This window comes from Gymnoscopelus braueri (assembly GCF_963280865.1).
Source record: "Gymnoscopelus braueri genome assembly, chromosome: 5".
Classification (NCBI taxonomy): Eukaryota; Metazoa; Chordata; class Actinopteri; order Myctophiformes; family Myctophidae; genus Gymnoscopelus; species Gymnoscopelus braueri.
This window is the reverse complement of record NC_137606.1, coordinates 50,049,146-50,075,827: the sequence shown is the minus strand read 5'-3', so window position 1 is coordinate 50,075,827 and position 26,682 is coordinate 50,049,146. Positions and strand designations below refer to the sequence as shown.

At 41.8% G+C, this 26,682-nt stretch overlaps 1 protein-coding gene across 2 annotated transcripts in view; it reads left to right on the top strand.

Annotated features, from left to right (window-relative positions):
* Positions 1–2,318: 2,318 nt before the first annotated feature.
* il1rap (interleukin 1 receptor accessory protein) overlaps positions 2,319–26,682 on the top strand; it is a 40,116-nt gene continuing 15,752 nt past the window's right edge. The window contains exons 1-5 of one of the 2 annotated variants that reach the window (XM_080429554.1): positions 2,319–2,437; positions 4,000–4,082; positions 11,310–11,392; positions 19,723–19,918; positions 22,481–22,570. In XM_080429554.1, the coding sequence (XP_080285680.1) occupies positions 2,396–2,437; positions 4,000–4,082; positions 11,310–11,392; positions 19,723–19,918; positions 22,481–22,570 (494 nt within the window). In that variant the 5' untranslated portion in view covers positions 2,319–2,395. Of the gene's footprint in view, positions 2,438–3,999; positions 4,083–11,309; positions 11,393–19,722; positions 19,919–22,477; positions 22,571–26,682 lie in introns of both variants that reach the window. The other variant, XM_080429553.1, reaches the window with a different exon arrangement.

Sequence of the window (26,682 nt, the reverse complement as noted above, 5' to 3'; positions counted from 1 at the left end):
GGATATAAAATCAGCAGTTCTCGAGGTCCTGGTAGGATATGAAACCAGCAGTACTAGAGGTCCTGGTAAGATATAAAACCAGCAGTAGAGGTCCTGGCAGGATAGAAAACCAGCAGTACTAGTCTAGAGGTCCTGGTAGGATATAAAACCAGCAGTATTAGAGGTCTTGGTAGGATATAAAACCAGCAGTACTAGAGATCCTGGTAGGATAGAAAACCAGCAGTAGAGGACCTGGCAGGATAACGAAAACAGTTTCCACAGTTCCCCTAGAAGAAGAAGGTGGTAGATCAGATTCAAGACCCGCCACTCACACTGTTTATGCACACAGCAACAGTTTATGACAACGGTTAGTCACTAGATGGCAATGTTGTAATAGGGATGGGTAAATTGATAGACTGCCTTGGAAACAACAGGAACTACAGTGTGTGTCTTAAAGGTCACAGCAGGTCATGACTGGGGTTTCATATAAAAAAAAAAAGTATTCTTATTTTTGCCCTAAAAAATTAAGTAAGGTGTCTTGTTACGGCGATGTTACGGTGGCCCCGTTGACCACCTCCAGCCATAGCTGCATACTTTTTCAGGCCGACGAGGCCATGTCATGACCCCCCAAAATAATCATAATTGAACTGCGGACCCCCCACCCTGACATTGCATTTAGTTTGACGGTTCCACAGATAAATAGTGAAAATAACCGATCTACAAGCTAACAACGCCTTGTAACTGAAGCTTGTAGATCAGCTGTAGCGCCTCTTTCTTATTATTTGACAATTTGGCCAATGTCTGACCAGTTTTTATAGTGGGCATATAGTTTGTTGATTACTTTTGATGCAGTAATGGTCTTTTTCTCTTCTTCTTTTTTTTTTATTAAAAAGGTCTTCTACTACTTTAAAAGTCCTTAAATTGTCACTTCATTGTCATCTGGGACCCCCCCACCCCCCCCCAACCATGTGGGGACTCAACCCACATGTTGAGAACCACTGCATTATGGTACTAAGATCAGAGAAGTTGCTTAACAACAACAAACACATGACCATGCCCACCGTCTGTTTAACTGCGAGGCTTACAGCAGCTCCAGCAATGATAATGTAGACTTACATGAATTCAAATCAAGACAACACACAGAGCCACTGCAGTAGCCTATTTAGGGCGTCAGTCAGTGCACAGTTCAGCACAGTGTACAATTAATAGAAAGATTGGCACAGCAGCCTATATTAACTCACCATTGTTTTGGGCACGGCTGGCTGCTCCGTCCAGACTCTTGAAAATAGATCTAAACATTGTGAAAATAGCCGATCTACAAGCTCACAACCCTTGCAGTACCAGGGGTTGTGAGCTTGTAGATCGGCTATTTTCACAATGTTTGCCTCTCGTAATATTTGACAATTTTGGCCAATTTGGTATTTAAAACTCATTCAGTGCCAAACTTATTTCTGGCTTTATCACCCCTGTGCCAAGGCCAAACATACATTGTAAAAAGAAAAGTGCTTAGGAGCCGAGATACAGCCTTTTTCAGTAAGAAGTTAAAGAAGAAGTGACTGGAGCAGCAAATCATCATATCATGGGTTCTGAACATTTTTTTTCAAATATATATATATATTTTTTTATGACGTCGGCAACGTCATTGGCACTCTGGACTTATGAAAAACGTGACGTCGGCGACGTCATTGGCACTGAAAGGTCTAACAAGTCATTAAATTGCACCTTTAGAAATGTGCAGATACCCTGTACACAATATACTGTATGTTGGTTTGTTTACTGTTGAGTGAGAAAACAATGTTGCACATTAAGCTAATCATCTGGGGACCCCCCAAACTGATTTGGGGACCCCCTGGCGGTCCAGAACCCCATTTTGGGAACCACGTGCATATACACAACATCCATTCAGACAGACAGACAGACAAACAGACAGACAGACAATATAGTCTGTCTGCCGTAATAGTATTTTTCATACAAGTAGTACAAATACAACCCATGCATGTCCTTTAAATTACACACAATACATTAAAAGCTTGTAGATCTGCCATTTTCAAAAGATTTTATACATTTTTATGAAATGGGACATTCTGCACAGTACTTTCTACTTTTGGTACTTTAAGTATTTTTGATACCAATATTTTTACTCAAGTACAATGTTTTATTCCGGACTTACTTGCAATAGAGTACTTTTACTTCAGTAAAACATGTGAATTATTTTTCCACCACTGGTTAAAAGTTGTTATTGCAGACAGTCAGACAGTCAGTCATTTCATTCAAAGGTTGTGAAATAACACTGGAGGAGGAGGAGCCTGTACCCGGAATCATCTAGTCTATTTCCTACAACAAAACAACACAGACACAGATCCATGCGGAACGCCTAACCTGTGTTAAACAACCCACTGAAGCGTGCATCCATCCTATGGACACCTGGACTGAACACAGAGTGACCTACAGGCTTACAGTAAGTCTAACATCTCTGAAAGTGTTTTATGAAGAAGTTGTGAAACATGGTCGCTGATGTTGCTTCACATTTGGTAGCTCACAGTAGCTACAGTACATAGATATTATGTATATGTACAGTACCGTATACAGTGTCACCTATAGACCTGTATAAAGGACCTGCAATAATTAAAACACCTTTTATGTGCATGGCAAGACAGAACCTCGTTTAATAGAGTAATATGAGTTTATGGAGGAGCAGCTTGGAGTCTGCAATGAATAATTTACATACTGTAGAGAGAGAGAGAACTCTTAAAAACAATTAACAGAGAGAGAGACCGAAAGACAGACAGACAGACAGACAGACAGACAGACAGACAGACAGACCTACCTCACACACAGACAGACAGACAGACGGACAGACCTACCTCACAGACAGACAGACAGACAGACAGACAAACAGACAGACCACAGACAGACAGACAGACAGACAGACAGACAGACAGACAGACAGACAGACAGACAGACCGTTATAAGACACAGACAGACAGACAGACCGTTATAAGACAGACAGACAGACCTACCACAGACAGACAGACAGACAGACAGACAGACAGACAGACAGACAGACAGACAGACAGACCTACCACAGACAGACAGACAGACAGACAGACCTACCACAGACAGACAGACCGACCTACCACAGACAGACAGACAGACAGACAGACAGACAGACCTACCACAGACAGACAGACCGACCTACCACAGACAGACAGACAGACAGACAGACAGACAGACAGACAGACAGACAGACCTACCACAGACAGACAGACCGACCTACCACAGACAGACAGACAGACAGACAGACAGACAGACAGACAGACAGGCATTGTGAGTCCATATTCTCATACTCTCTCCCTCATATTCTCTCTCTCATATTCTCTCTCTCTCTCTCTCTCTCTCTCTCTCTCATATATTCTCTCTCTCTCATATTCTCTCTCTCTCTCTCTCTCTCTCTCTCTCTCTCTCTCTCTCTCTCTCTCATATTCTCTCTCTCTCTCTCTCTCTCTCTCTCTCTCTCTCTCTCTCTCTCTCTCTCTCTCTCTCTCTCTCTCTCTCATATATATTCTCTCTCTCTCTCTCATATATATTCTCTCTATCGCTCTCATATATTCTCTCTCTCTCTCTCTCTCTCTCTCTCTCTCTCTCTCTCTCTCTCTCTCTCCATATATTCTCTCTCTCTCTCTCTCTCATATATTCTCTCTCTCTCTCTCTCTCTCTCTCTCTCTCTCTCTCTCTCTCTCTCTCTCTCTCTCTCTCTCTCTCTCTCTCTCTCTCTCTCTCTCTCTCTCTCTCTCCAGTCTCCAGACAGTCATATACACCTTGTCGGTTTTATCCGTTTGCTGTGTACAACAATTTACAGTGTGCTTCCGAACAGAGCACTAAATCATCTGTCCAAGGTTCCCCCTCCCTCCCTCCCTCACCCACCTCTCTTTCTCTCTCTCTCTCTTTCTTTCTCTCTCTCTCTCTCTCTCTCTCTTTCTCTCTTCTCTCTCTTTCTCTCTCTCTCTCTCTCTCTCTCAGTGTGATCTGAGTCAGCAACAGAGAGGGACTCCACACGTTTTATCTGCTGGCGTCCTGCTGCTGCTCACAACCCTACCTTCAATGTAAGTACAATTCATGTTATTTATATATATATATATATATATATATATATATATATATATATATATATATATATATATATATACACATCATGGTCTTATCTTACCTGGAATACTATCATGTTTCTGTTTAGTTTTTTGGTGTATGTCTTTCCATCTGTACCCATATATCGTACAACATAAACATTTGAAACTTGGAGATACAAGGTTTCTGCCCGACAACAACCATATTCTCTATGATCTGTACCATGCTGTTTCTTGGGTTCAGCCTTTTCATGCTTAATACACATGTAGCTACTTAGAATAACATTATAGTTCCAGACAAACACATTTAGGATCTTCGAAATCTATAAGTAATCACAACATGGATTAGTTGTCTTACGATACACAAATATTTATTCATTTGTTTATTTATTTGTTCATTTATTTGTTTATTTATGTAATTATTATTATTATTATTATTATTATTATTATTATTATTATTATTATTATTATTCATATATATCATCATCACAATATCAGTGTTTCATGGGATAAATGTGGTCTTTGTGTAGCTTCATCATCTAAAGTCTAAACCATTTTCACTGCCCTCATAATGCTGAATGAAAATGCATTATGCATCATATTACGTACAGTAGTTATGTACAGTATAGTGTGCATTACAGCAATACAGTCTAAAGGATTTCATGAGATTATCCTGTAGAGTCTATATACTTCGTCCCCTTCCCTTTTCTCCCTCAAATCTCAACGCTACGAGTTGTGAGCTTGTAGATCGGCTGTTTGTGGTTAATGTTCACCTATTATGAGTTATGAATAGTGAGGCCGGGGTTAATGTGGGTATTAATGAGAAACAATGCATGGTGTTGGTGCACTAGGAGGCTATCAGTCACAGATATCATATTGTTGCTGTCGGGCGCAGAAACCTCTTATCTCCATATTTGAACTTTTTTTGCATTTTTCGTAAATGAACGCCCTACTTGATCATACTTCAGCGAAAAATATCAATAGTAGCAGATATACAAGCTCAAAACGCGGCACGTAGCGGTGCATTTTGAGCTTGTAGATCTGCTACTTTTGACATTTTGGAATTTGAAACCTGAAAAGTAACAGTTTTGGACATATGAGGTTTCCACCCGACAGAAACCATATCAAAGCTGCTTGCATTGTGTTTTATTTTCTAATTGGTTGGTTTGTAATAAGTGGTGATACTGTGTTAATGGTCTGTCTGTCTGTCTGTCTGTCTGTCTGTCTGTCTGTCTGTCTGTCTGTCTGTCTGTCTGTCTGTCTGTCTGTCTGTCTGTCTGTCTGTCTGTCTGTCTGTCTGTCTGTCTGTCTGTCTGTCTGTCTGTCTGTCTGTCTGTCTGACTGAGTTTCCGTTTTGACTGACATACTTTTGGCAGCAGAAAGGCAGTGCCGTATCGATCGTTGGTGTAATTTGATTTCCTTTAAAACAAATGACCATTTTCTATCTCTCTCTGTCATCTCTCTCTCTCTCACCCACCCACCCTCTCTCTCTCTTTCTTTCTTTCTTTCTTTCTTTCTTTCTTTCTTTCTTTCTTTCTTTCTTTCTTTCTTTCTTTCTCTCTCTCTCTCTCTCTCTCTCTCTCTCTCTCTCTCTCTCTCTCTCTCTCTCTCTCTCTCTCTCTCTCTCCCACCCACTCTCTTTCTCTCTCTCTCTCTCTCTCTCTCTCTCTCTCTCTCTCTCTCTCTCTGGGGAGTCAGCCCAGTAAGCCGTGGCTAATCGCTGTGTGTCCCAGACCGGGGGGATCGATGGGACCGTCTTATTAGAGTTTACAGTAGGAATTTGGAGTCATTAAAACAAAGTAAAAAGCAGATCCTCTGTATCGACTGAGCTCATCGACGGCTCTGAGCGCTAATGAGACGCTTTGAGAAAAACGTACGAGCAGCAGAATGTCTAATGAGATCTAAAGATTAAAACCTGCTGATTGATAGATACCTGATTAATACCAGTGATTGATTCACTGTAGCCCAGTGGTTCTCAAACCTTTACATGACACGGATCCCAAAATTGGATATATTAGCCCACGGACCCCCTCATCTGAAAAGGTTTTGTGCCACAGGGACATCCAGAAGAGATGATTTGTGTAAAAAAAAAATAGCAGATGTACAAGCTGTTAGCTTGTAGATATTGCTGCTATTTTGGAATAGCCAACATACTGTATAATTGGATAAAGTGGTTAAAATGATTGTGATGCTGTATTAACTAATTATGCTGGGGACCACTGCTATAGACTGATCATCTGTTGTTTGATTACATTTTGTTTGACTCGTTTTTTTTGGTCTATAATTACACACCCAAAGTAGGGATGCCAGGTTGGAAGTGGTTAATATTTAACTGGGAGTGTCCGTTAAAATCAAATGATTCATCAAGTTACTGGACAGAACGTTCCCAAGCTTTGGTGACGGACAAACCAGAGACATGGCTCTGGAATGCAGTCATGTTTTGTGATTCTATCTATTTCTGTTCTCCCAGTAGTCAGTAAAAAATATTGAAATGGTCCCCTGTGTCTGCCCTGTTGCCTGCATAAATCTATGTAACAGCTTCACTGGTGCTTTCTCTCTCTCTCTCTCGCTCTGCGTTTTTTAGAATGAGTGCCAATTCAGCTGTCTAGACTATTATACCAACAGGTCAGGAAAGTCTGTTATTACTTAAATTTGGCATCGGCAAGATAAACACATTGACATAAACACATACTGTAGTATTTGATTCCAGGGGTGCAACAGTTAATCAAACTATCAATGTAATCGATTATAGAAAATAATCCATAATTGATGCTTATAGAAATAAATACAATTTATCAATAAAATTGATTTATATTCGATCCTTATTTTGGGCTTGTCATTATACGTGAAAAGTTTCCCAAAAAAATGATGACACCGTTGTGTGACAAAGTATAAAATAAAATAAAGTGGTTAGTTGACTATTTTTGTTTTGTTTTAAACACACTTCTCAGTTATTCGATCAATTAAAAAAGTAATTGATAGAATAATTGCTAAGAAAATAGTCAATAGTTGCAGCCCTATTTGTTTCATTTGGGAAAAAGATTGACTCTGCTTCCAGTTTAGCGGTCCCGCTGACAGAACACAACAGACATTAAATCAGAGTGTGGGACACCTTTTTAAGCAGTCAGGTTTTTGGATTCAGGGCTTTAGGGCTTTAGGTTTTTTTGAGTCAGCTCTCCTTGAGGTGTCGAATGATTTACTTTTGTCCGTTGATGCAGGGAATTGTGCTGTTTTAATTCATAACAATTATTAATAATAAATGGAATTGGTACATTATGTCCTCTTCTGTGCAGGACAACATTTTAAATGCTTCAGTTAAAATACAAAATAAATCCTCCAAGGATTAACCTGAAGCACAGCGTGAATTTCCATTTGGTTTCACTTCATTATTCAGTCTGCTGGTGTTCCCAACTTCCCATGAATCCCATTGCAGCCGTTTTATGAGAGGAGCATTGACGAAGAGGGAGTCCTCACTGATTAGTTCATCCCTATAACCAATCACATAATAGTCAGCGACTTTTGTGTAACACTAACTGGTTTTTGAATAGCCTGACACTATTTCCTTTCACTTCATTATTCTTGGGAGTCTTTTCAAAACTGCTTCTGAATGTCTCCCACTGTTTGCTTGCATCATCTCATTCTAAACACTGAATTACCTGGATGAATTTCCAATAGAAAAAACACTGGATGACAGCAACGCCAGATCCTGAGAGATCATAACAGAGATGTTTGAGTTTGAATGGTAGTAATCTGTCAAGATTCAGAGCTCCGCAGCTGAAATTGTCGGCAACTCCCATTACAACATGTAGAGTTGTTGTTATTAGCAATGAAAACAAAGGAGCACCACTGGAAAACATTTCTTTTCCTTTTTATTGCCGATGGGTTCCCAGTTCCCAGATAGCAAAATAAAGGTGTTAAGTAGAGCCCGGCTGACCCGGCTACTAGTTTGACTTCGGCATCGGCAATTATGCATCCCCATTCTAGGCTTGTCATTATATATCAATCAATCAATCAATCAAGAAAATTCTAAACTAGTAGATCTACAAGCTCATGCATTGTGAGCTTGTAGATCTCTTGTTTTTCAAACACTTAGACATTTTTTTAAACCTTTTGACATTTTTTTAAACCTTTTGAAAATGTTTTGCATACCAAAAATAGGGATGCCAGGTTGAAAGTGGTTAAAAACCAGGACACCTCAGCCACATAATTACCGATACAGAGGTCGTCAAAAAAGTCAAAATAATGAGCCACATAATGTGGACGGGGATCTGATAAGGTCAAGATCACTGAGGCAGTTTACAGTATTATTATTATTATATTCCTTACAGTCCTTTAGCAAAATGCATGTAGGCATTATTTTTATAGTTGACGTTCTGCTCTGGTGAAGTTGCATTGTGTTGGGATGAGGTGCAGTGTTAAATTGATTGACCATGAACACTGTCCATGGTCCTGAATTGTCAAAACAGCTTTCTTTTCTCCTTTTCTTTCTGTGGCATTGGACTGTAGACGGCATTAATGAATGGTTGCTATGGAGTATATGTTCTGTGAGTGTTAGGATAAATTATGAGAGATAGAGAGAAAGAGAGAGCCAAGATAAAATAAGAAGATAGATAAGAAACGTTATTGCCATTGTACTGCTGGGCAAGACAACAACACAACAGAGTTATGATGCCAGTCCCTGAATTTAAAACAATATTAAAAAAAACAATGAAAATAAATCAATGAAAGCTGTACTTCAAGTGCAGTCTGGTGTGCAAATAAGCAATAAACTATTGACAGCAATAGCATACATTTAAACTAAAGCCAGTGGTGCACACAGCAGTGATCAGCATGGGCACAGACTCCTTATACTTAGAAAACTTGTCATTAGCCACGTGTAGATAAACTGTCAAACACATTTTTAAAGGTATCTTTTCGGGGGCTTATCTGATCCTTTATTAATAAGCACAGTTGGACATAGACAGGGAACAGGGAGAGAGATCAGGGAGTGGTGACACACAGCAAATGTTCCGCCTGGCACAGGAATGGAACCAGGGGACTCGCTGTCAGGCATCGGCGCCCTAACCACTCAGTTATCGGGTGCCCCCCCCCCCCCTCAAACAATGTTTAACCGCTTAAACCCTATATAATTCGCTGTATGACAAATAGAGAGAATTGCCTATCTACAAGCTCACAACGCATCATGTTGTGATGTGACCTTGGCTGCTAGTTAACAGTCTCTGTCAGAAGGAGGTTGATGAGCTGCTAGTAAACAGCCTGTGCAGAATTTAAAAGGAAGCGCGTTCCCGATCAGCACCCAGCAGCAGATCAGGAACACGCTTCTGTGTCAAATTCAGCACAGCCGGTTAAAAAAAACCAAATCGCATTTAAAGAGCGGAATGTCATTTACATCTGTAGGAACATGTCAATACTTTGTTTACCCCATCAGACCCCAAAGAATGTGGCATCATCAGGGGGGTTCAAGCCAGTAGATATAGTGTAAAACAGTGGTTCCCAACCTGTTTTCCTTGGAGCCACGACAACAATGCCACAAACACACTATGAAATTGCTAATATTTGTACGACAATTAATCCTCAACTAAAGATGTTGATGATGGTGACTGGCATACAGAGGAGGTGTTCTGTAGGTTATCATACTGCATGATCCTGTCAGCATGGAGCTGAGCTAAGCAGATAGGACGATAGTTTCATCCAATCAAACACACACACACACACACACACACACACACACACACACACACACACACACACACACACACACACACACACACACACACAGGGCAGGGGGGGGACAGCTTGCCAGGCACAGTTCGGCAGCGTGAAGTCACCAGCTGTGACTGTGTGTGTGTGTGTGTGTGTGTGTGTGTGTGTGTGTGTGTGTGTGTGTGTGTGTGTGTGTGTGTGTGTGTGTGTGTGTGTGTGTGTGTGTGTGTGTGTGTGTGTGTGTGTGTGTGTGTGTGTGTGTGTGTGTGTGTGTTTGCATGTGTCAGCTTGCTGTGGTTGTAAAACGATGTGATTGATGTTGTTATTGAGGCTCTGTACTGTATGCCCCACCTGGGATCCACAAAACACACACACACACACACACACACACACACACACACACACACACACACACACACACACACACACACACACACACACACACACACACACACACACACACACACACACACACACACACACACACACACACACTGTCTGTCTGTCTCTCAGCCGTGAAACTAAACCATCAGTTTGATACGGTCGCTGTCGTGTGGAAAGCTTGTATGTCTGAAACTGTAGCTTTTCAGGATTCAAATAATCTCTTCTCTTCTCTTCTCTTCTCTTCTCTTCTCTCTTCTCTCTTCTCCCTTCTCCCTTCTCCTCTCCTCTCCTCTCCTCTCCTCTCCTCTCCTCTCCTCTCCTCTCCTCTCCTCTCCTATCCCCTCTCTTCTCCTCTCAATCCTTTCTCTTCTGACATCTCATCTTCACATCCCTCCATCTCTCTCTCTTTCTACCATATTACATAAACACCATCCATCTGTGCTGTCTGTCTGTCTGTCTGTCTGTCTGTTCATCTCTCTGACTGTACGTCCATCCATCCATTTCTCTGCTGTTTATTTATACACACACACACACACACACACACACACACACACACACACACACACACACACACACACACACACACACACACACACACACACACACACACACACACACACACACACACACACACACACACACACACACACACACACACACAGAGAGAGAGAGACAATGAATAAGTGTGAAATCAATGCAGATAGAATGAATATTGGAGTTATGACTGGATTAGAGATTGATGGACAATAATGATTTCTCTCCCTCCATCTATCTCCTCTATCTATCTCTTACTCTATCTATCTCCTCGATCCATCTCTTTCTATCTGCCTCTAGTCTATTTCCTGTATTGAATTGATAAATATTCAGAATCAGTTTTTCTGTTACAGTGTCTGTCTGTCTGTCTGTCTGTCTGTCTGTCTGTCTGTCTGTCTGTCTACTGTCTTCTTGTCGACCTTTGAACAGTTAAGGTGTTTCACTATTTGGAATATCAGGAAAAACATATTTAATCTCTCTCTCTCTCTCTCTCTCTCTCTCTCTCTCTCTCTCTCTCTCTCTCTCTCTCTCTCTCTCTCTCTCTCTCTCTCTCTCTCTCTCTCTCTCTCTCCCCCTCCCCCCCAGGACTCTCCGGATCATTGTCCTGTGTCTGTCCGTGCTGGTGGGCGGGACCAGCCTCGCTGTCAGTCAGTCCACTGACCAATCAGGTGAGTGACAGGTGTGACTGGGGGTGTTGTTAGCGGTCAGTAGTGGTTCCACATCACTGACTGGCACTGGGAGAGCAGAACTGCACCAGAACTGCACCCAGTGGTACATTTATCAACCTGACTGACACACTGCAGGACAGAGGCTCAGTGGTACAGTCCACCCGACTGACACCCTGCAGGACAGAGGCTCAGTGGTACAGTCCACCTGACTGACACACTGCAGGACAGGACAGAGGCTGAAGAGGTAGAGCGGCCGTTGGGAATTGGAACACTCCCCCTGGGTCAGTGTCCAGGTGTCCTTGAGCAAGTCACTGAACCCCTAGTCTCGCGAGCCAGACTGTTGCCTCCCACAATTTTCAAATGCTTCCGTCATACAGTCTGGAGCAATTTCCGTGAATACTTTTTGAATACGAGTTCATCAATCATAATTAGGAAACCCAGCAATCTCGTAAAAAATCGTCTCTAGTTTGCTAAGCATTATTGTACGCAAATTGGATATGTGGCAGAGGAAAGGGACTTGATAGCTGCCAACACTGCTGGCATCATTCTGCTAATGGTTGGCTGTGATATACCACAGCTGAGGATGTGGTGGCCAAAAACCCCAACATGGAGAGCACCTGCACTGGCACAGGTATGGCCTTCAAATGTTCGCTTTCTGACCTTAATTGAGGTTCCGCATTGTGACGTAACTTCAGAAGGTTATGCCTTGGGCAATCTGGGAACCCATTTGGTTAAAAAACATTTTTTTTCTCCTTTGTTATTGCCTCTGGGGGCACAACCTTCTTTTTTGTGTAGAAACAGGAACTCGGTTTGGCTCCTCTCCTTTCTTAGTCCACTTCCTCCCGGGTGCTTCTGTGTTTATTCCGAACAACATAAACACTACATGTTTAGGGGCAGTGGTACAGATTCATCTGTTAGCAGAATCTGTCTTGAGACATTCTGCCTTGGGAGACGAAAATGACTTAATTGCCACTCATCACTTGCCATGAAATTGCGAGGGGAATTGTTTGTTTGTTTGTTTTACCCTGCAGCTGAACCCATTTGGGTTGGATGTACAATACACACCATTTCACGTTTTTTTCCAACTACTGCATGTCTCTGTCTGTACCAATGCAGATTGATCACTACATGCTCTGTATTCATCACCAGTGCCCAAGCAAACCGATTGTTTACCTCAAGGACAAGCTGCAAGAAGCACACATGATAGTGTGCTTCTTATATACGTACAGTACCCACGCTCTGTGAAATCAATGTTGCTACAGTATCTCAAAATTGTGATATTTCAGGAGACCCTCTTTAGAAATCAAATAAGCTAGAAACATGAACGCTTCCATCAGTTGGTACAATTTTCTAGAGCCAGGGGGGGGGGGGGGGACTGACCTTTGAGGCCTGGGCCTGTTCAAGGAATACATGAACGCTCGCCCCAAAACACGCTCGCCCCGGATCAAATCCGGCGACCTCAGAACGGTCGCCACCAGGTATTCCTAAACGTAACCTCAGTAAAACTATGCCTAAACCTAACCTTATTCCTAAACGTAACCTCAGTAAAAAGCTCTGCCCAACCCTAACCTTATTCCTAACCTTATCCTCAATAAAACACATAGAATACAAGAACCGCTGGGGGTGAGCGGTCCGCGGATAAAATGAGGGCGAGTGTGTTTTGTGGCGAGTGTTCCGGTTGCCTGTTCAAAGATCTAGCTCTGCACACAGACTCTTATACAAACACGTTGACTGCTTCTGTGTATTTATATCGCTGTTATTTGATGATGGAAATATGTACATCTACTCATCAAAGGAAAGTAATAATCGCCATTAAGTTCATTTGTTGTGTGGTCGCCACTCTGTGTTGTTGTTGCAACACCAGGTTAGTGTCCCTTGTCCAGCAGTTAATGTGGCTTCGCTAATCCCCCCCCTGTATAAATAGTTCCATTCAGTTATTCCCATGGTATATTCCACCTCTGAACTCCTTCGATTGAATTCGTCAACAACTCCAGGATAATTATCCTGGAAGTCATAGGCCTACTGTCCAGGGGGGGGGGGGGGGGGCAGCATGTAGCCTGCTACCTGGTGAGCTACATTAGACTCAGAGAAGCAGTGACTCACACAGACACTCACTGGTCCTGCCTTGTTGCAAGTGATTTAAAAAGCACTGCATTTGTTGTAAGACCTGCACATACTCAGGATCTTGAGTGAACCAAAACAAGTGCTCCCGCCTCCCAAGCTCAACTATGGTGGGAATCACATTAGGACCCAGTGGAACACATTAGAACACATTAGAACCCAGTAGAACTGAGTAGAAGCCAGCAGAACACATTAGAACCCAGTTGAAGCCAGTGGAACACATTAGAACCCAGTAGAACTGAGCAGAAGCCAGTATAACACATTAGAAGCCAGTAGAACACATTAGAACCCAGTAGAAGCCAGTGGGACACATTAGAACCCAGTAAAACACAATAGAACACAGTAAAACACATTAGAACCCAGTAAAACACAATAGAACACAGTAAAACACATTAGAACCCAGTAAAACACAATAGAACACAGTAAAACACATTAGAAGCCAGTCAAACACATTGGAACCCAGTTGAACAGTGTAGCAGCTCTTCTCCATGGTAGAGGAGCTGCATGTTTGAGACGTTTGGAGGAAGACTTCAGGGTCTACAGGAGATTAATTAGTATGGAGGTCGACTGCTGTGTGTGTGTGTGTGTGTGTGTGTGTGTGTGTGTGTGTGTGTGTGTGTGTGTGTGTGTGTGTGTGTGTGTGTGTGTGTGTGTGTGTGTGTGTGTGTGTGTGTGTGTGTGTGTGTGTGTGTGTGTGTGTGTGTGTGTGTGTGTGTGTGTGTGTGTGTGTGTGTGTGTGTGTGTGTGTGTGTGTGTGTAATTGCCCTGTCACATTTTCCCTGCTACGGTATTAGTCTTTCTATTAAAAACTCCTGCAACATTCATCATCCCACCTCCCCCCACACCCACCACCTCCCTCTATACCTCCCTCTATCATTCCCTCTATACCTCCAACACCTCCATCGACACTCCAACTCCTCTCTCCAGCCTCCATCCTCGCCCCCACCTCCTCCATCTACATCTAGGAGGAGGTGGCGGTCGCTCCTCTCCGTAGACAAAGCCTATCGTTGTTGTCGGGCAGAAACCTCTTATCTCCATATTCTAACTGTATGTGTTTTTTGGTAAATTAACGCCCTACTTGATCATACTCAGTGGTGGAAAAAGTACCCAAATTCTTTACTTAAGTAAAAGTACCAATACTGCAATATAAAAATACTCTGTTACAACTAAAAGTCCAGATTTAAAAATTTACTTGAGTAAAAGTACAAAAGTATTGGCATCAAAATGTACTTAAAGTACCAAAAGTAAAAGTACTAAATATTTGAAAATAGCCGATCTACAAGCTCACAACGCGTCGCGATGCGACGCGTTGTGAGCTTGTAGATCTGCTATTTTCAAATAGCCTGTGTATAAAATAGGGCTAAAGTGGTTAATGTATGTTTCATTATATCATAGTTTATATCTGAAAAGTAACTAGTAACTAAAGTTTTCAAATAAATGTAGTGGAGTAAAAGTACAATATTTGCCTCTGAGATGTAGTGGAGTAGAAGTAAAAGTACTGAAAATTGGAAATACTCAAGTAAAGTACAAATACCTCAAAATTGTACTTAAGTACAGCACTTAAGTAAATGTACTTAGTTACTTTGCACCACTGACAGCGTCACACAAAAGCATCAAAAGTAGCAGATCCACAAGCTCGAAGCGCGACGCGCTTGAGCTTGAGCTTGAGCTTGAGCTTGCAGATTTGCAACTTTTGCTACAGTATTTCTTTATTTGACTCCTGAAAAGTAACAGTTTTGGACATAATGGGGTTTCCACTCGACTGAGATGACAGAACCTCTCCATGGATAGACAATGGATAGAACCTCTCCACTTACTTGGAACGCTGGTGTGAATGCACCGGAAGAGTGTAAATAATAGTGAGTTGAGAACAGAGCCTTGTGGCACACCGCATTTCATCTATGACAAGGTGGAAACTGAATTGGACAAAACCAGTGGTTCTCAAATTTGTTTAATTTCAAAGGACCCCCATAACTCTGTGAGCGTACGAATGGAACCAAATGGATCCTTAACGGGTCCATTTGGTTCCATTTGTACACTCTCAGAGTTAACCCATTAAGACCTGAGGCGATTCTTAAAAATGTTTTCTAAATCCTAACAGTTTTTTGAAAAAAATCTGAAAAATATTTTTTCACGATTTTTCAAAAATAGCAGATCTACAAGCTCGTAGCGCGGCACTCGGTGCCGCGCTATGAGCTTGTATATCTGCTGTTTTTGAATAGCCGAAGACATCTAAAGTGACACCGATGCGTTCCAGGTATCAATGGGTTAAAGACCTGTAAGGGTCCATTTGGAACCCCCTCAAGGAACCTTGAAGGTCCCGCCTGGAACCCACTTTGAGAACCACTGAGGTAAATAACATTTTTCATTTATTGGTTTAATACATTTTGGAGGGACAACATACATGTATTAATGAACAGAATATATAAGGCAATGTGAATACACAGGATTTAGCAAAAGATGCTAACTGAAAACTAGGGGCTCTATCTTTGCACACCGCCTTACCCCTTATGCCTAAACTTTGTTGCCATTTTTTACTATTTTGAAAAACATTTTGAAAATAATGAAAATAGACGATCTCCATCGGCACGTTGTGAGCTTGTAGATCGGCTATTTGAACTATTTCAAAATGTTTTTGAAAATAGTACAAAATGCCTAAAAAGTTTAGGCATAACTAAGTGGTAAGGTGGTGTGCAGATACAAAAGGGCCTTTAGGAGGCAAAACAGATGGTCAATGGATGGTAATAATAATAATAATACATACAATTTATTTAGCGCTTTTCTAGGTACTCAAAGTTGCTTTACAGAAACAGAATAAAAACAACTTTATTGGGGGAAAAAAATAGTTAAAAGGTTAAAAACTAAAGGGGGTTATGATTAGGTATGGAATGCGAGTCTGAAAAGGTTGGTTTTGAGTGTGGTTTTAAACGTAGCGAGGTTGGGGGCATCTTTGATGTGAGTTCTATAGGGAGGGGGCAGCCTCTGAGAACCCCAGGTTCGTGGTACTGCCAATTGTGTCGAATGTGGCACTAAAATCAAGGAGGATTAAAATTAATTATTAGAAAGAGGAAAGTCTTAAAAGCTCCTTATATGACTTTATTACACAGAGTAGTACAACGCTTGGACCTGTCCTGACCTGTCTTCATCAGGTACAATGGATTGATTGTTCCAGTTGTCTTTGTGATCCAGCACCGGTCGATTTTTTTTTTGATGTGCCAGAACTGCATAATGAATCATTCACATAAAACTGCAAAAAGCCCCATTTTCAGCAGCCATTACTTTAGTGTCCCAATGCTAAACTTTTTAGTGCCTCCTTAATTAATTAAGCCATAATACATGCGATGGAGAGTGCTTTATGGTGCATAGGCACGACGCGAAGCAGAGTGTTGTGGACCTGCACAGCCATGCCAATAACCTCCATAAAACATGACGTGTTTTATTGCTTTTATACAACAGCACTGCACTCGTTAAATCTTTTTGGGGAAAAAATATGGGTTTGTGGTGTTCAATTTAGCTAAACAGTGTTGCTTTTAGTGCCCTGTAATCTGTAAATATGTAGTTCCCTGTTTACTGTTGAGGTAGGCAACTTTAATGGCAGCTGGAATGGTCCAGAATTAATCACATACTTGTGCTTGGCCTCTTGGCCAATCGCAATTGTGCGGTTGGAACTAGCTGTTGTATAATCATGTTCAAAGGCTAAATGCTTAAAGGAATATTTCACTTTCAAATAAAATAAATATTACAAAAAAAGTTATGGAAAAATCACGGCCCCCTCACGCATTAGAATGACATTCTAATGCGTGAGGGGGCCGTGATTTTTCCGCTGTTTTGCACAGAGGATAAGTACATCAGAGTTTGAGAAACAGTCCTCAGTTGGCTGCTAACTTCAACAGTACACCAAATCATCAGTCATCTTGTGGTTTTAGAGGCAGGGATGCAAAGAAAAAAAAGCCATATCTGATCTAAAATCTGATTTTGCATAGCTTAGAAGTATGCCTCAGACACCTACAACAATTTAATCGCCTTGATCTTGCAATTTTAATGTTCAAATATGCAACACCTTAATCTTGCAGTGTGTTATAAAAGTTAGTGATGTTTGGACAGCTGTTACACAAACAATCCAAGTGTCCTTGAAAACATGTTGTATTTAGTTCATTCGTGGTGTTGGGATCATATGGTAAAAGTCTCTTAATGTGGATAATTTATGAGTTTCTAAAAGCACCGCTACTCCATGCCGGCCGTTCCAACAGCTTTAAAACAGATTTACACCCGTCCAGGTCCGTGTGTCTGTCCGTTAATGAAATGTAAGTGTAATATCCTTGAAGCGTCGTCCAGCATGTTTAACGAGCCTGCCAGTAATTGCCAGAGCACTACTAATGGCCCCTCCTGTCCAGCTTTTAGTGGTTACATCTACTAAGCTGTGTTTGATAGAGAGATAAAGGCTTTTAATCAATGACCGACAGGCTGCCGGGGCTGATGGGAGGAGGAGGAGTTACACTCAGATTAAATAAACCAGGTCAATATTCAAAGGTTATATTGAATCAAAGGAAGAAGAAGTAGTTCATCCCAGTTCCAGAAATGTTGTCAAAAGTTGGGGATTCCCCTGTTGTTCAACCAAAAGGAAGGAAGGAAGCACTGACTGTTCCCAACCACATTTCAGTTCATTGAACAACATTTGTTTTATGACGGCAATTATTTTTTATAGAAACAAACCTGAATATTTGCGGTGAAGTATTGAAATCATTGAACTAGAGGACCCCCCCCCCCCCCCGCCTATTCATTTCAAAGGAAGTTGTTCACCCAGATTTGACCAGAAAGGGTCAGGGTCACAGCACTGCGGTATTGGTTTCTACACTGCATGTGCACTACAGGGTTTCAGGCTATAGAAACATGCCCAGTAGTGTATTATGCGCTAGTTCAGTTTTTATTAAAAAATTCACCGCGGTCCTGGGGGCTTGATTGAAACAGGAGGACAGCGAGAGAGAAGGGTAAAATACGGGAGAATCTCAGGAGAAATGACTGTGTTACCAAGTATGCCCTTCTCCTCTTTTGTCTTCTCTCTGCTCATCTCCTCTTTTCTTCTCTCTTTAACATCCCTTTCTTTCTTTCTCTTCCTCTTTGCGTCCGCCAGGCCGAAGACGTGGCCGAGACTATGTTGTGTGTGTGTGTGTGTGTGTGTGTGTGTGTGTGTGTGTGTGTGTGTGTGTGTGTGTGTGTGTGTGTGTGTGTGTGTGTGTGTGTGTGTGTGTGTGTGTGTGTGTGTGTGTGTGTGTGTGTGTGTGTGTGTGTGTGTGTGTGTGTGTGTGTGTGTGTGTGTGTGTGTGTGTACGCTCCCTAGAGGCCAAGGAAAAACCTATGCCATGCATTTTTCACATTTGCCTTTAATAGCGCCACCAGGAGGCCGACTTTTGTAAAACACATATCTTTTTATTACTCCTTCAGATTCTGTCCAAACCTCACGCAAATCGGTACACATGATCTCTATAGTCATGTGATCAAGACGATCCGTCCGATGTTTCATATTCCATCCTGATTGGCTAAGATTGCCATCTAAAGTTTGCAGGAGTTGTCCATTTTGAACAAAATTCCTCAAATCATGAACGCGAAATGCGATTGCCGTGAAACTTTGCACGCACATTCCCACTAGGACGAGGAAGAAATGCCACCCTTTTCACATTGAGCGCCACCAGCAGGCCGATGTTTGCAAAACGTTTTCTTTTGCAAAATACCTCAAATCATGAATGCAGCGTACGATTGCCGTGAAAGGTCGAAGAAGAAATGCCACCCTTTTCACATTGGCCTATTTTACGCAACCAGGAGGCCACACTAACCTACCTGACCTGGCGTAGACCTGTGCTCCCAGGAGCAATTTTTCTAGTTCTCTGAACTTCTCTCTGCTCCCCGCTCTTGCAGTATAATACAATCACAACATCTTCACATTTGTAAACAAGTTGAGTTGTTGTTGTTGTCGTCGTTATAAATCAATCAATCAATCAATCATCTTTATTTGAAAATTAAGATGCAGATAAATAGGAACTTAAATAAACTTAAACTTAAATTATACAATTATACAAGTTCCATTGATCCAGGTCAGAACACAATTGATTGATTGATCATTAGAATAAACATGCGCTGAAAATGCACACAGCCCACCCAGCTGACCACTTAATACTCTGTTGGTTAATAAGGCTCTCTCTCTCTCTCTCCAGGTCCTATTTGTCATGACTGGGGTGAGGTGGAGGAGGGTGCAGTGAAGGTGTTGGAGGGGGAGGTGGGCTGGTTGTCTTGTCCTCTTTTCTCTCATCCCACTGTTTACAACTACACCTCCTCCCAGAGCGCCGGCCTCAACCTCTTCTGGTACCGCATTCCTAATGGCCAGGACCTGGAGCAGCCAATCGGATACAGGTATGTCGGACGGTACAGTATGTCATTGTTGGTAACCCTCTTAACCCATTCAATCCGGGAACGCATCTACAAATGTCTTCTAAATCCTAACAGGTTTCTATATCAGTGGTTCTCAAACGTTTTCTTTTTCAAGGACGTTTTCTTTTTCTTGTTCCAGGGACCCCCAGAAGCAAAGATTTGAGTTACAAATGTTTGCTTAAAAAATTATTTATTCAAAGATTTGTTGTAGATTCTACAAGCTCATAGCGCGGAACTCGGTGCCGTGCTATGAGCTTGTAAATCTGCTATTTATGAATAGCCAAGGTATAAAATAATGGCTATAGCTCAAATCTAAAATGACATGGATGCGTTCCCGGATTTAAATGGGTTAAAACACAGGCCTTTACATTTTCTTTAATAACTTCACATTGCCAAGTAATATATGGATAACATGCATGTACAGTAATAACCTGTAAAAGTATAGACTGGTGATTACAGCGTAATGGCAATTTTTGTTTTGTTTAGTTTTTACCAGAAATGGTGTTTTAATAAACTGTGTTTTATAATAAGTGGCACATGCGACAAGCACAGACTCAGTGTGCTTCAAAATAAAAACGGAAAAATACGTCCTCCCGGTGGGGGCTCCTCACTGGCAGGCGGATACATCAGCAGTGACAACACACAGAAATGTGTGTGGGGAGGAATTAACCCATTGAGACCTGAGAAGATTCTAGAAAGGTCTTCTAAATCCTAAAAAAAAATTGGAAAAAAAACCCAATTTTTTTTTTCCTCGATTTTTCAAAAATAGCAGATCTACAAGTTCATAGCGCGGCACTCGGTGCCGCGCTATGAACTTGTATATCTGCTATTTTTGAATAGCCTAAAGAAATCTTAAGTGACACAGATGCGTTCCAGGTATCAATGGGTTAATTGGCATAATGACTAAATTGGGGTGAAAAGGGGATAGAAAGCATTTTTTTAAAACCATGGTATAGTACTACTGTGATTTTGATGGCATAAAGTCCTATTGATTGTATAGTGGGTGCGTTGCGTCATTGATAACAGCTTTACCCAGTGCTGTGCAGGCTATTTTTGAATTATTGTTTTGGTTTTGTGCTATGGTTTCATTTTTATAGATGATATGTGTGTTTTTATTGCACTGCCTGCACTGCTTGCATTCTGCTTAGGTTCATTTGGAGACCATCCTCAGAGTCAATAATTTCCCACCAAATGTAACCGTAACCATTTGTTATAATAATGAACCTTGAGCAGTTGACGTGTCTTTGGCTGAGTACTATTAGGTCAGTGGTTTTCAAAGTGGGTGCCGCCAGAGGGGCAACATTTTTTTTATTTCAATTCAAATTAAATCATATAAGATTGTTGGCATCCCTATTTTGGGCATTATTTCAACAACTTATTACCACTAAACAGGATTAGGATTTTGACCACACCACAGCACTGAGATTGCTCTTGTTAAAGTCTTCAGTGACATCAATTTAAACACAGTCAGACAGTCTTAAACTATACCTCAGAGCTGCATTTGACACGTCGACCACAACATATTACTAGACAGACTGAAAGATTGGGTGGGACTTTCTGTCGCAGTACTAAACTGGCTTGAATTATAAAGGACAGGGACACTCTGTGTCTGTACTGTACGGTAATTACGGTAATTACACATCTGAGCGGACAAAAATGACATGCAGAGTTCACACACAACTTCACCAGGTGACGTTATGGTATGGTCCACTACAAACACTGAGAAACTGCATTGAACAAATCAACGATTATTTTCTTCCATTAAACAAAGACAAAACAGAAGTGATTGTTTTTGGAGCCAAGGAAGAACTATTAAAAGTCAGCTCTCAGCTTCAATCGGTAATGTTTTAAAACCACAACCCAAGCCAAACATCTTGGTGTAGTCGTGGAGTCACTCAGACCTGAATTTTAACATCCACACAATTATAAAGAACACAATTGCAAAGTCAGCTTTAAGAATATATCAATGATTAAAGGATTTAGAAAAACGTGTCCATGCATTCATCTTCAGTAGACTTGACTACTGTAAGGGTGTCTTTACAGGTCTCCCTAAAAAAAAAAATCTATCAGACGTCTGCAGTTGATTCAGAACACTGCTGCTCGATTCCTTACTAGTGCCAAGATAGGAGCACATCACTCCAGCTCTTAGATCTTTACACTGGCTGCCTGTCTGTCAGAGAATTGATTTCAAATAAGCATTGAATGGTTTAGGGCCAAAATACCTTTCTGATCTTGTGCTACATCATGAGCCGTCCAGACCTCTCAGGTCATCTGGGACAGGTCTGCTTTATGTCCCCAGAATCAGAACTAAATGCGGAGAAGCAGTGTTCAGTTTTGAAGCACTATGAGCTTTTAAATCAGCTATTTTACCTGAATGTTCACCCCAGAATAGGTGACGCTTGGGTTCATGTGGTTAATTATTTCAAAAATGGATATGAAGTGATTTCTTAGAGTTGTTTTAATCTAATCAGACCGTTTTAATTTAATGTATTTGCCGCAATTGTAATCCGACTTAATCTTATTGTGACATTTTGTTGCCAGCAGCTCCAGCCAGCACCTCTGTAAGGAGAGAGAGAGACTTTGGCTCCAGCCTGCTGCTGTAGAGGACACTGGACAATACATCTGTATGCTACGGTAAGGACACTGGACAATACATCTGTATGCTATGGTAAGGACACTGAACAATACATCTGTATGCTACGGTAAGGACACTGGACAATACATCTGTATGCTACGGTAAGGACACTGGACAATACATCTGTATGCTACGGTAAGGACACTGGACAATACATCTGTATGCTACGGTAAGGACACTGGACAATACATCTGTATGCTATGGTAAGGACACTGAACAATACATCTGTATGCTACGGTAAGGACACTGGACAATACATCTGTATGCTACGGTAAGGACACTGGACAATACATCTGTATGCTACGGTAAGGACACTGGACAATACATCTGTATGCTACGGTAAGGACACTGGACAATACATCTGTATGCTACGGTAAGGACACTGGACAATACATGTGTATGCTACGGTAAGGACACTGGACAATCTGTTTGCTACGGTAAGGACACTGGACAATACATCTGTATGCTACGGTAAGGACACTGGACAATCTGTATGCTACGGTAAGGACACTGGACAATACATCTGTATGCTACGGTAAGGACACTGAACAATACATCTGTATGCTACGGTAAGGACACTGGACAATCTGTTTGCTACGGTAAGGACACTGGACAATACATCTGTATGCTACGGTAAGGACACTGGACAATCTGTATGCTACGGTAAGGACACTGGACAATACATCTGTATGCTACGGTAAGGACACTGGACAATACATGTGTATGCTACGGTAAGGACACTGGACAATCTGTTTGCTACGGTAAGGACACTGGACATACATCTATCTGTATGCTGCGGTAAGGATGGATGGATGGATTGAAGGAAGGAAGGAAGGGTGGGTAGGTAGGGAGGTATAGCGACGTCAAAGATATTCAATTATTGAAGATACGCCATCCCAATTGGAGCCACTAGAGGCGAAATGGTACACAAATCCTACAAATGGTCTCCTAAGTATATGCGCCATCTGATCTCGCGAACGTCCTATGTTTACTGGTGCTAAATCCCGCGAGAGTGTTTTGCTGGGACAGAGAAATGTTGATAATAAAGTAGATTTTCCCCTGATTTGTCTCTCTGAATATCTTGGGAAGAATGCGTGGCTTGGTCCAATATTTAGTTCAGTGACCATGGGGCTAAAGAATGGTTCAGAAGCTGTGTTCACGTTCACTCTCCCAGTAGCCTAGGTACCCAGGCATTTTTTTACCCTTCTTTTGGAAATGATTAGACTCCAATCTGCTTCCGGTCTCTTAAAAAGGCGGCCACCTACGTCACGCAGATGCGGGAAGTAAACCAGAGATGGCATGTCTTCATCATTTTTTTGTCTTGGGCGACATGTCGTGAGCTTGTAGGTCAGCTATTTATTTAAAAGTTTAACCCATTAAGACCTGGAACTGTGTCATTTTTAGACTTGAGCTAAAAAGCATTATTTTACACTTTGAGCTACTAAAAAATAGCAGATATACAAGCTCATAGCGCGGCACCGAGTGCCGCGCTACGAGCTTGTAGATCTGCTATTTTTGAAAAATCGTGAAAATGTGTGCAAATCTTGGAATATATGTATATTTTTAAAGCGAACATTTTTAACTCAAATCTTTGCTTCTGGGGGTCCCTGGAACTAAATATTTTGATGGGGTCCGCGGCCAAATACATATCATTTTTGGGGGTCCTGGACATGAAAAAGATTGAGCACCACTGATATAGAAACATACATTTTTCAGAAAACTGTTGAGATTTAGGAGACATGTAGAATCGGCTTCAGGTCTCAATGGGTTAATCAACACAATCGTTTACAATATGTTGTGGGGGGTCCCTGCTTCATCTCTCTCTCAGCTAAGGGGTCCTTGACCTGAACAACCCCTGGATTAGATAGAGGGGCAGGTAGATATATAAAAGCGGGTAAACCACACTAATAAATGTAGTGCTGCAGCTCATATTGCATTATGTCCACTGCAGTGTGATGGGTTTAGACAGTAATCTGCTAAGTGTTCTCAGAGGTGTGTTAGTGAACTCCCTGTAGCTTCTTCCTCCAGAGTAATGGAGGTTTTATCCACTCAGGTTTACTAATGCCATTTGGCTTTGTTCCAAAACCACACCTGACTCACACGGAAATGTATACTCTCTATAGTGTGACGGTTTAGCTTGCGCACAAGAGCAGATTTTCAAGCTAACTACAAGTCACGATAGGATGCGTTTCAACTTGAAAATCAATAGACACCATAGTGCGATGAACGGGGGGGGGGGGGGGGGGTCCATGCCTCTGCTTTTGATATCACCTCTCTGGTCATTCATTTTTATGGCCGGTGGCGATATGTTTTATCCCTTCTTCTGGTCAGACTGAATTAAACACATGCACTTCCTTTTTGGGAAATGCATGTCTGACTGTCTGATATGTTTGTTATTTACAGCAAGACAAACTGTACTCTATAAAACTGAGAGGTGAAGAAACGTTCCAGTTAACACATTGGGTGCCAGAGGTTTATTAAAATATTATACGTTGAGTGCCTGCATTTCTTCCATCCACTTGCGTTATACGTTTCGTGCTGTGAGAAGCCCAGACGCGGAAGTGCATGTAAACAAAGCGTGCGTGCGAGACGGCGGAGGGTCCCGACTAACGCCTGGAACAATAATATTTCTAACGCGATCCTCCATTGCAGCGTGATCGCCGATCGAAAACGGCTCGTTTTCACCACGTTAAAAAGAAATGGAGATATTAAGCTTTTAGTCAAGGAGATAACATTGAAAACGCCGACCGGAAGGATTTTTGACATGGAGCCAGATCCAGCCTCTTCTTCTCAGAAACTCTTTGGGTGATGTCAAAGTTTCGTTTTAGCGCCCCACGTGGCCCACATGTATAAAAATAGAATTGGGTCAAAAACGGTCCGGACCGTTTTCGGCACTTCTCGTTTGGATCCTCAAAAACGGTCCGGACCGTTTTTGGCATTCAATGTGTTAAGAGTTTCAAACGCACACACACACACACACACACACACACACACACACACACACACACACACACACACACACACACACACACACACACACACACACACACACACACACACACACACACACACACACACACACACAGTGCTCTAAGTGGGGTTGTGACTGTTCAGACTCGGCCAGGAAGTACACAAGTAAGACGCGCGAACGCGGGAAGCGAACGCAGACCAATTTTTTTTTTGTCTTTTTTAAATTGTTATGTTGTGTATTTACAGACTTGTAATCTGTGTTATTTCACCGTGATGGGGAGAGCGTAGAGAGAAAGTGACGTGACTGCCTCCGCCTCGTATTGAAGTTAATGGGGGGGATATGGTTCTCCTATGCACGGAGTTTCGGAGTTCCTAGTCATCTATGCACGGAATTGCCGTTTGTCAATCCGTGCTATTTCACCGTGTTTGGGGGCGATCGGGTTGGTTTCATAGTAAGCTCCACTCTGAGATCTGTCAGCAGCCAATGAGAGCGTGAGTCACATGGGGGTGCGGCTGCACACAGGCAGTGCAGTGCACACAGACACACGGGACACACAAGCCGAGCAGGGTTTCATAGTAAGCTCCACTTGGGCGGAGGCGCGCCTCCTTCCGCGCTCGCAATTATAGACCTAGTGGTTCAAATGCTGTAAAAAAAAAAATTGTTCACAAAGTTATGTTAGGTTCTACTCAGAGTTACTATATTTAAACTGAGTATTGATAATGTGATCATTTGTATTTTAAAAAACATCAATTTTCTTACCTTTTTCAAGTAGTCACAGAATATTTATCTCCATTATGATCGATCCCCTGATGGTTGCTAATCACTGAGGGTTATACTGTGTGGTTTCACAAACGTCAACGAGGTCATCGCGACCTCGTTGACATTAATTGTCTGCCTTTGAAAATAGCATGTCTGGGCCAAAAATACATACAGTAGTAAAAAAAAAAAGTACACAGGAGTTATAAGTCGTTCAGTTAAAGGTATAAAATGTGTTCCCTAAAGCAAACATTTTCCGAAATGTTTAAATAAAAGAGCCTATCTACAAGCTCACAACGTGTCACCTTGCGCCTTGTGGATCGGCAATTCTTTCTTTCCGTTGTACAATAAAGTAAGGCTTAACACATTGGGTGCCAGAGGTTT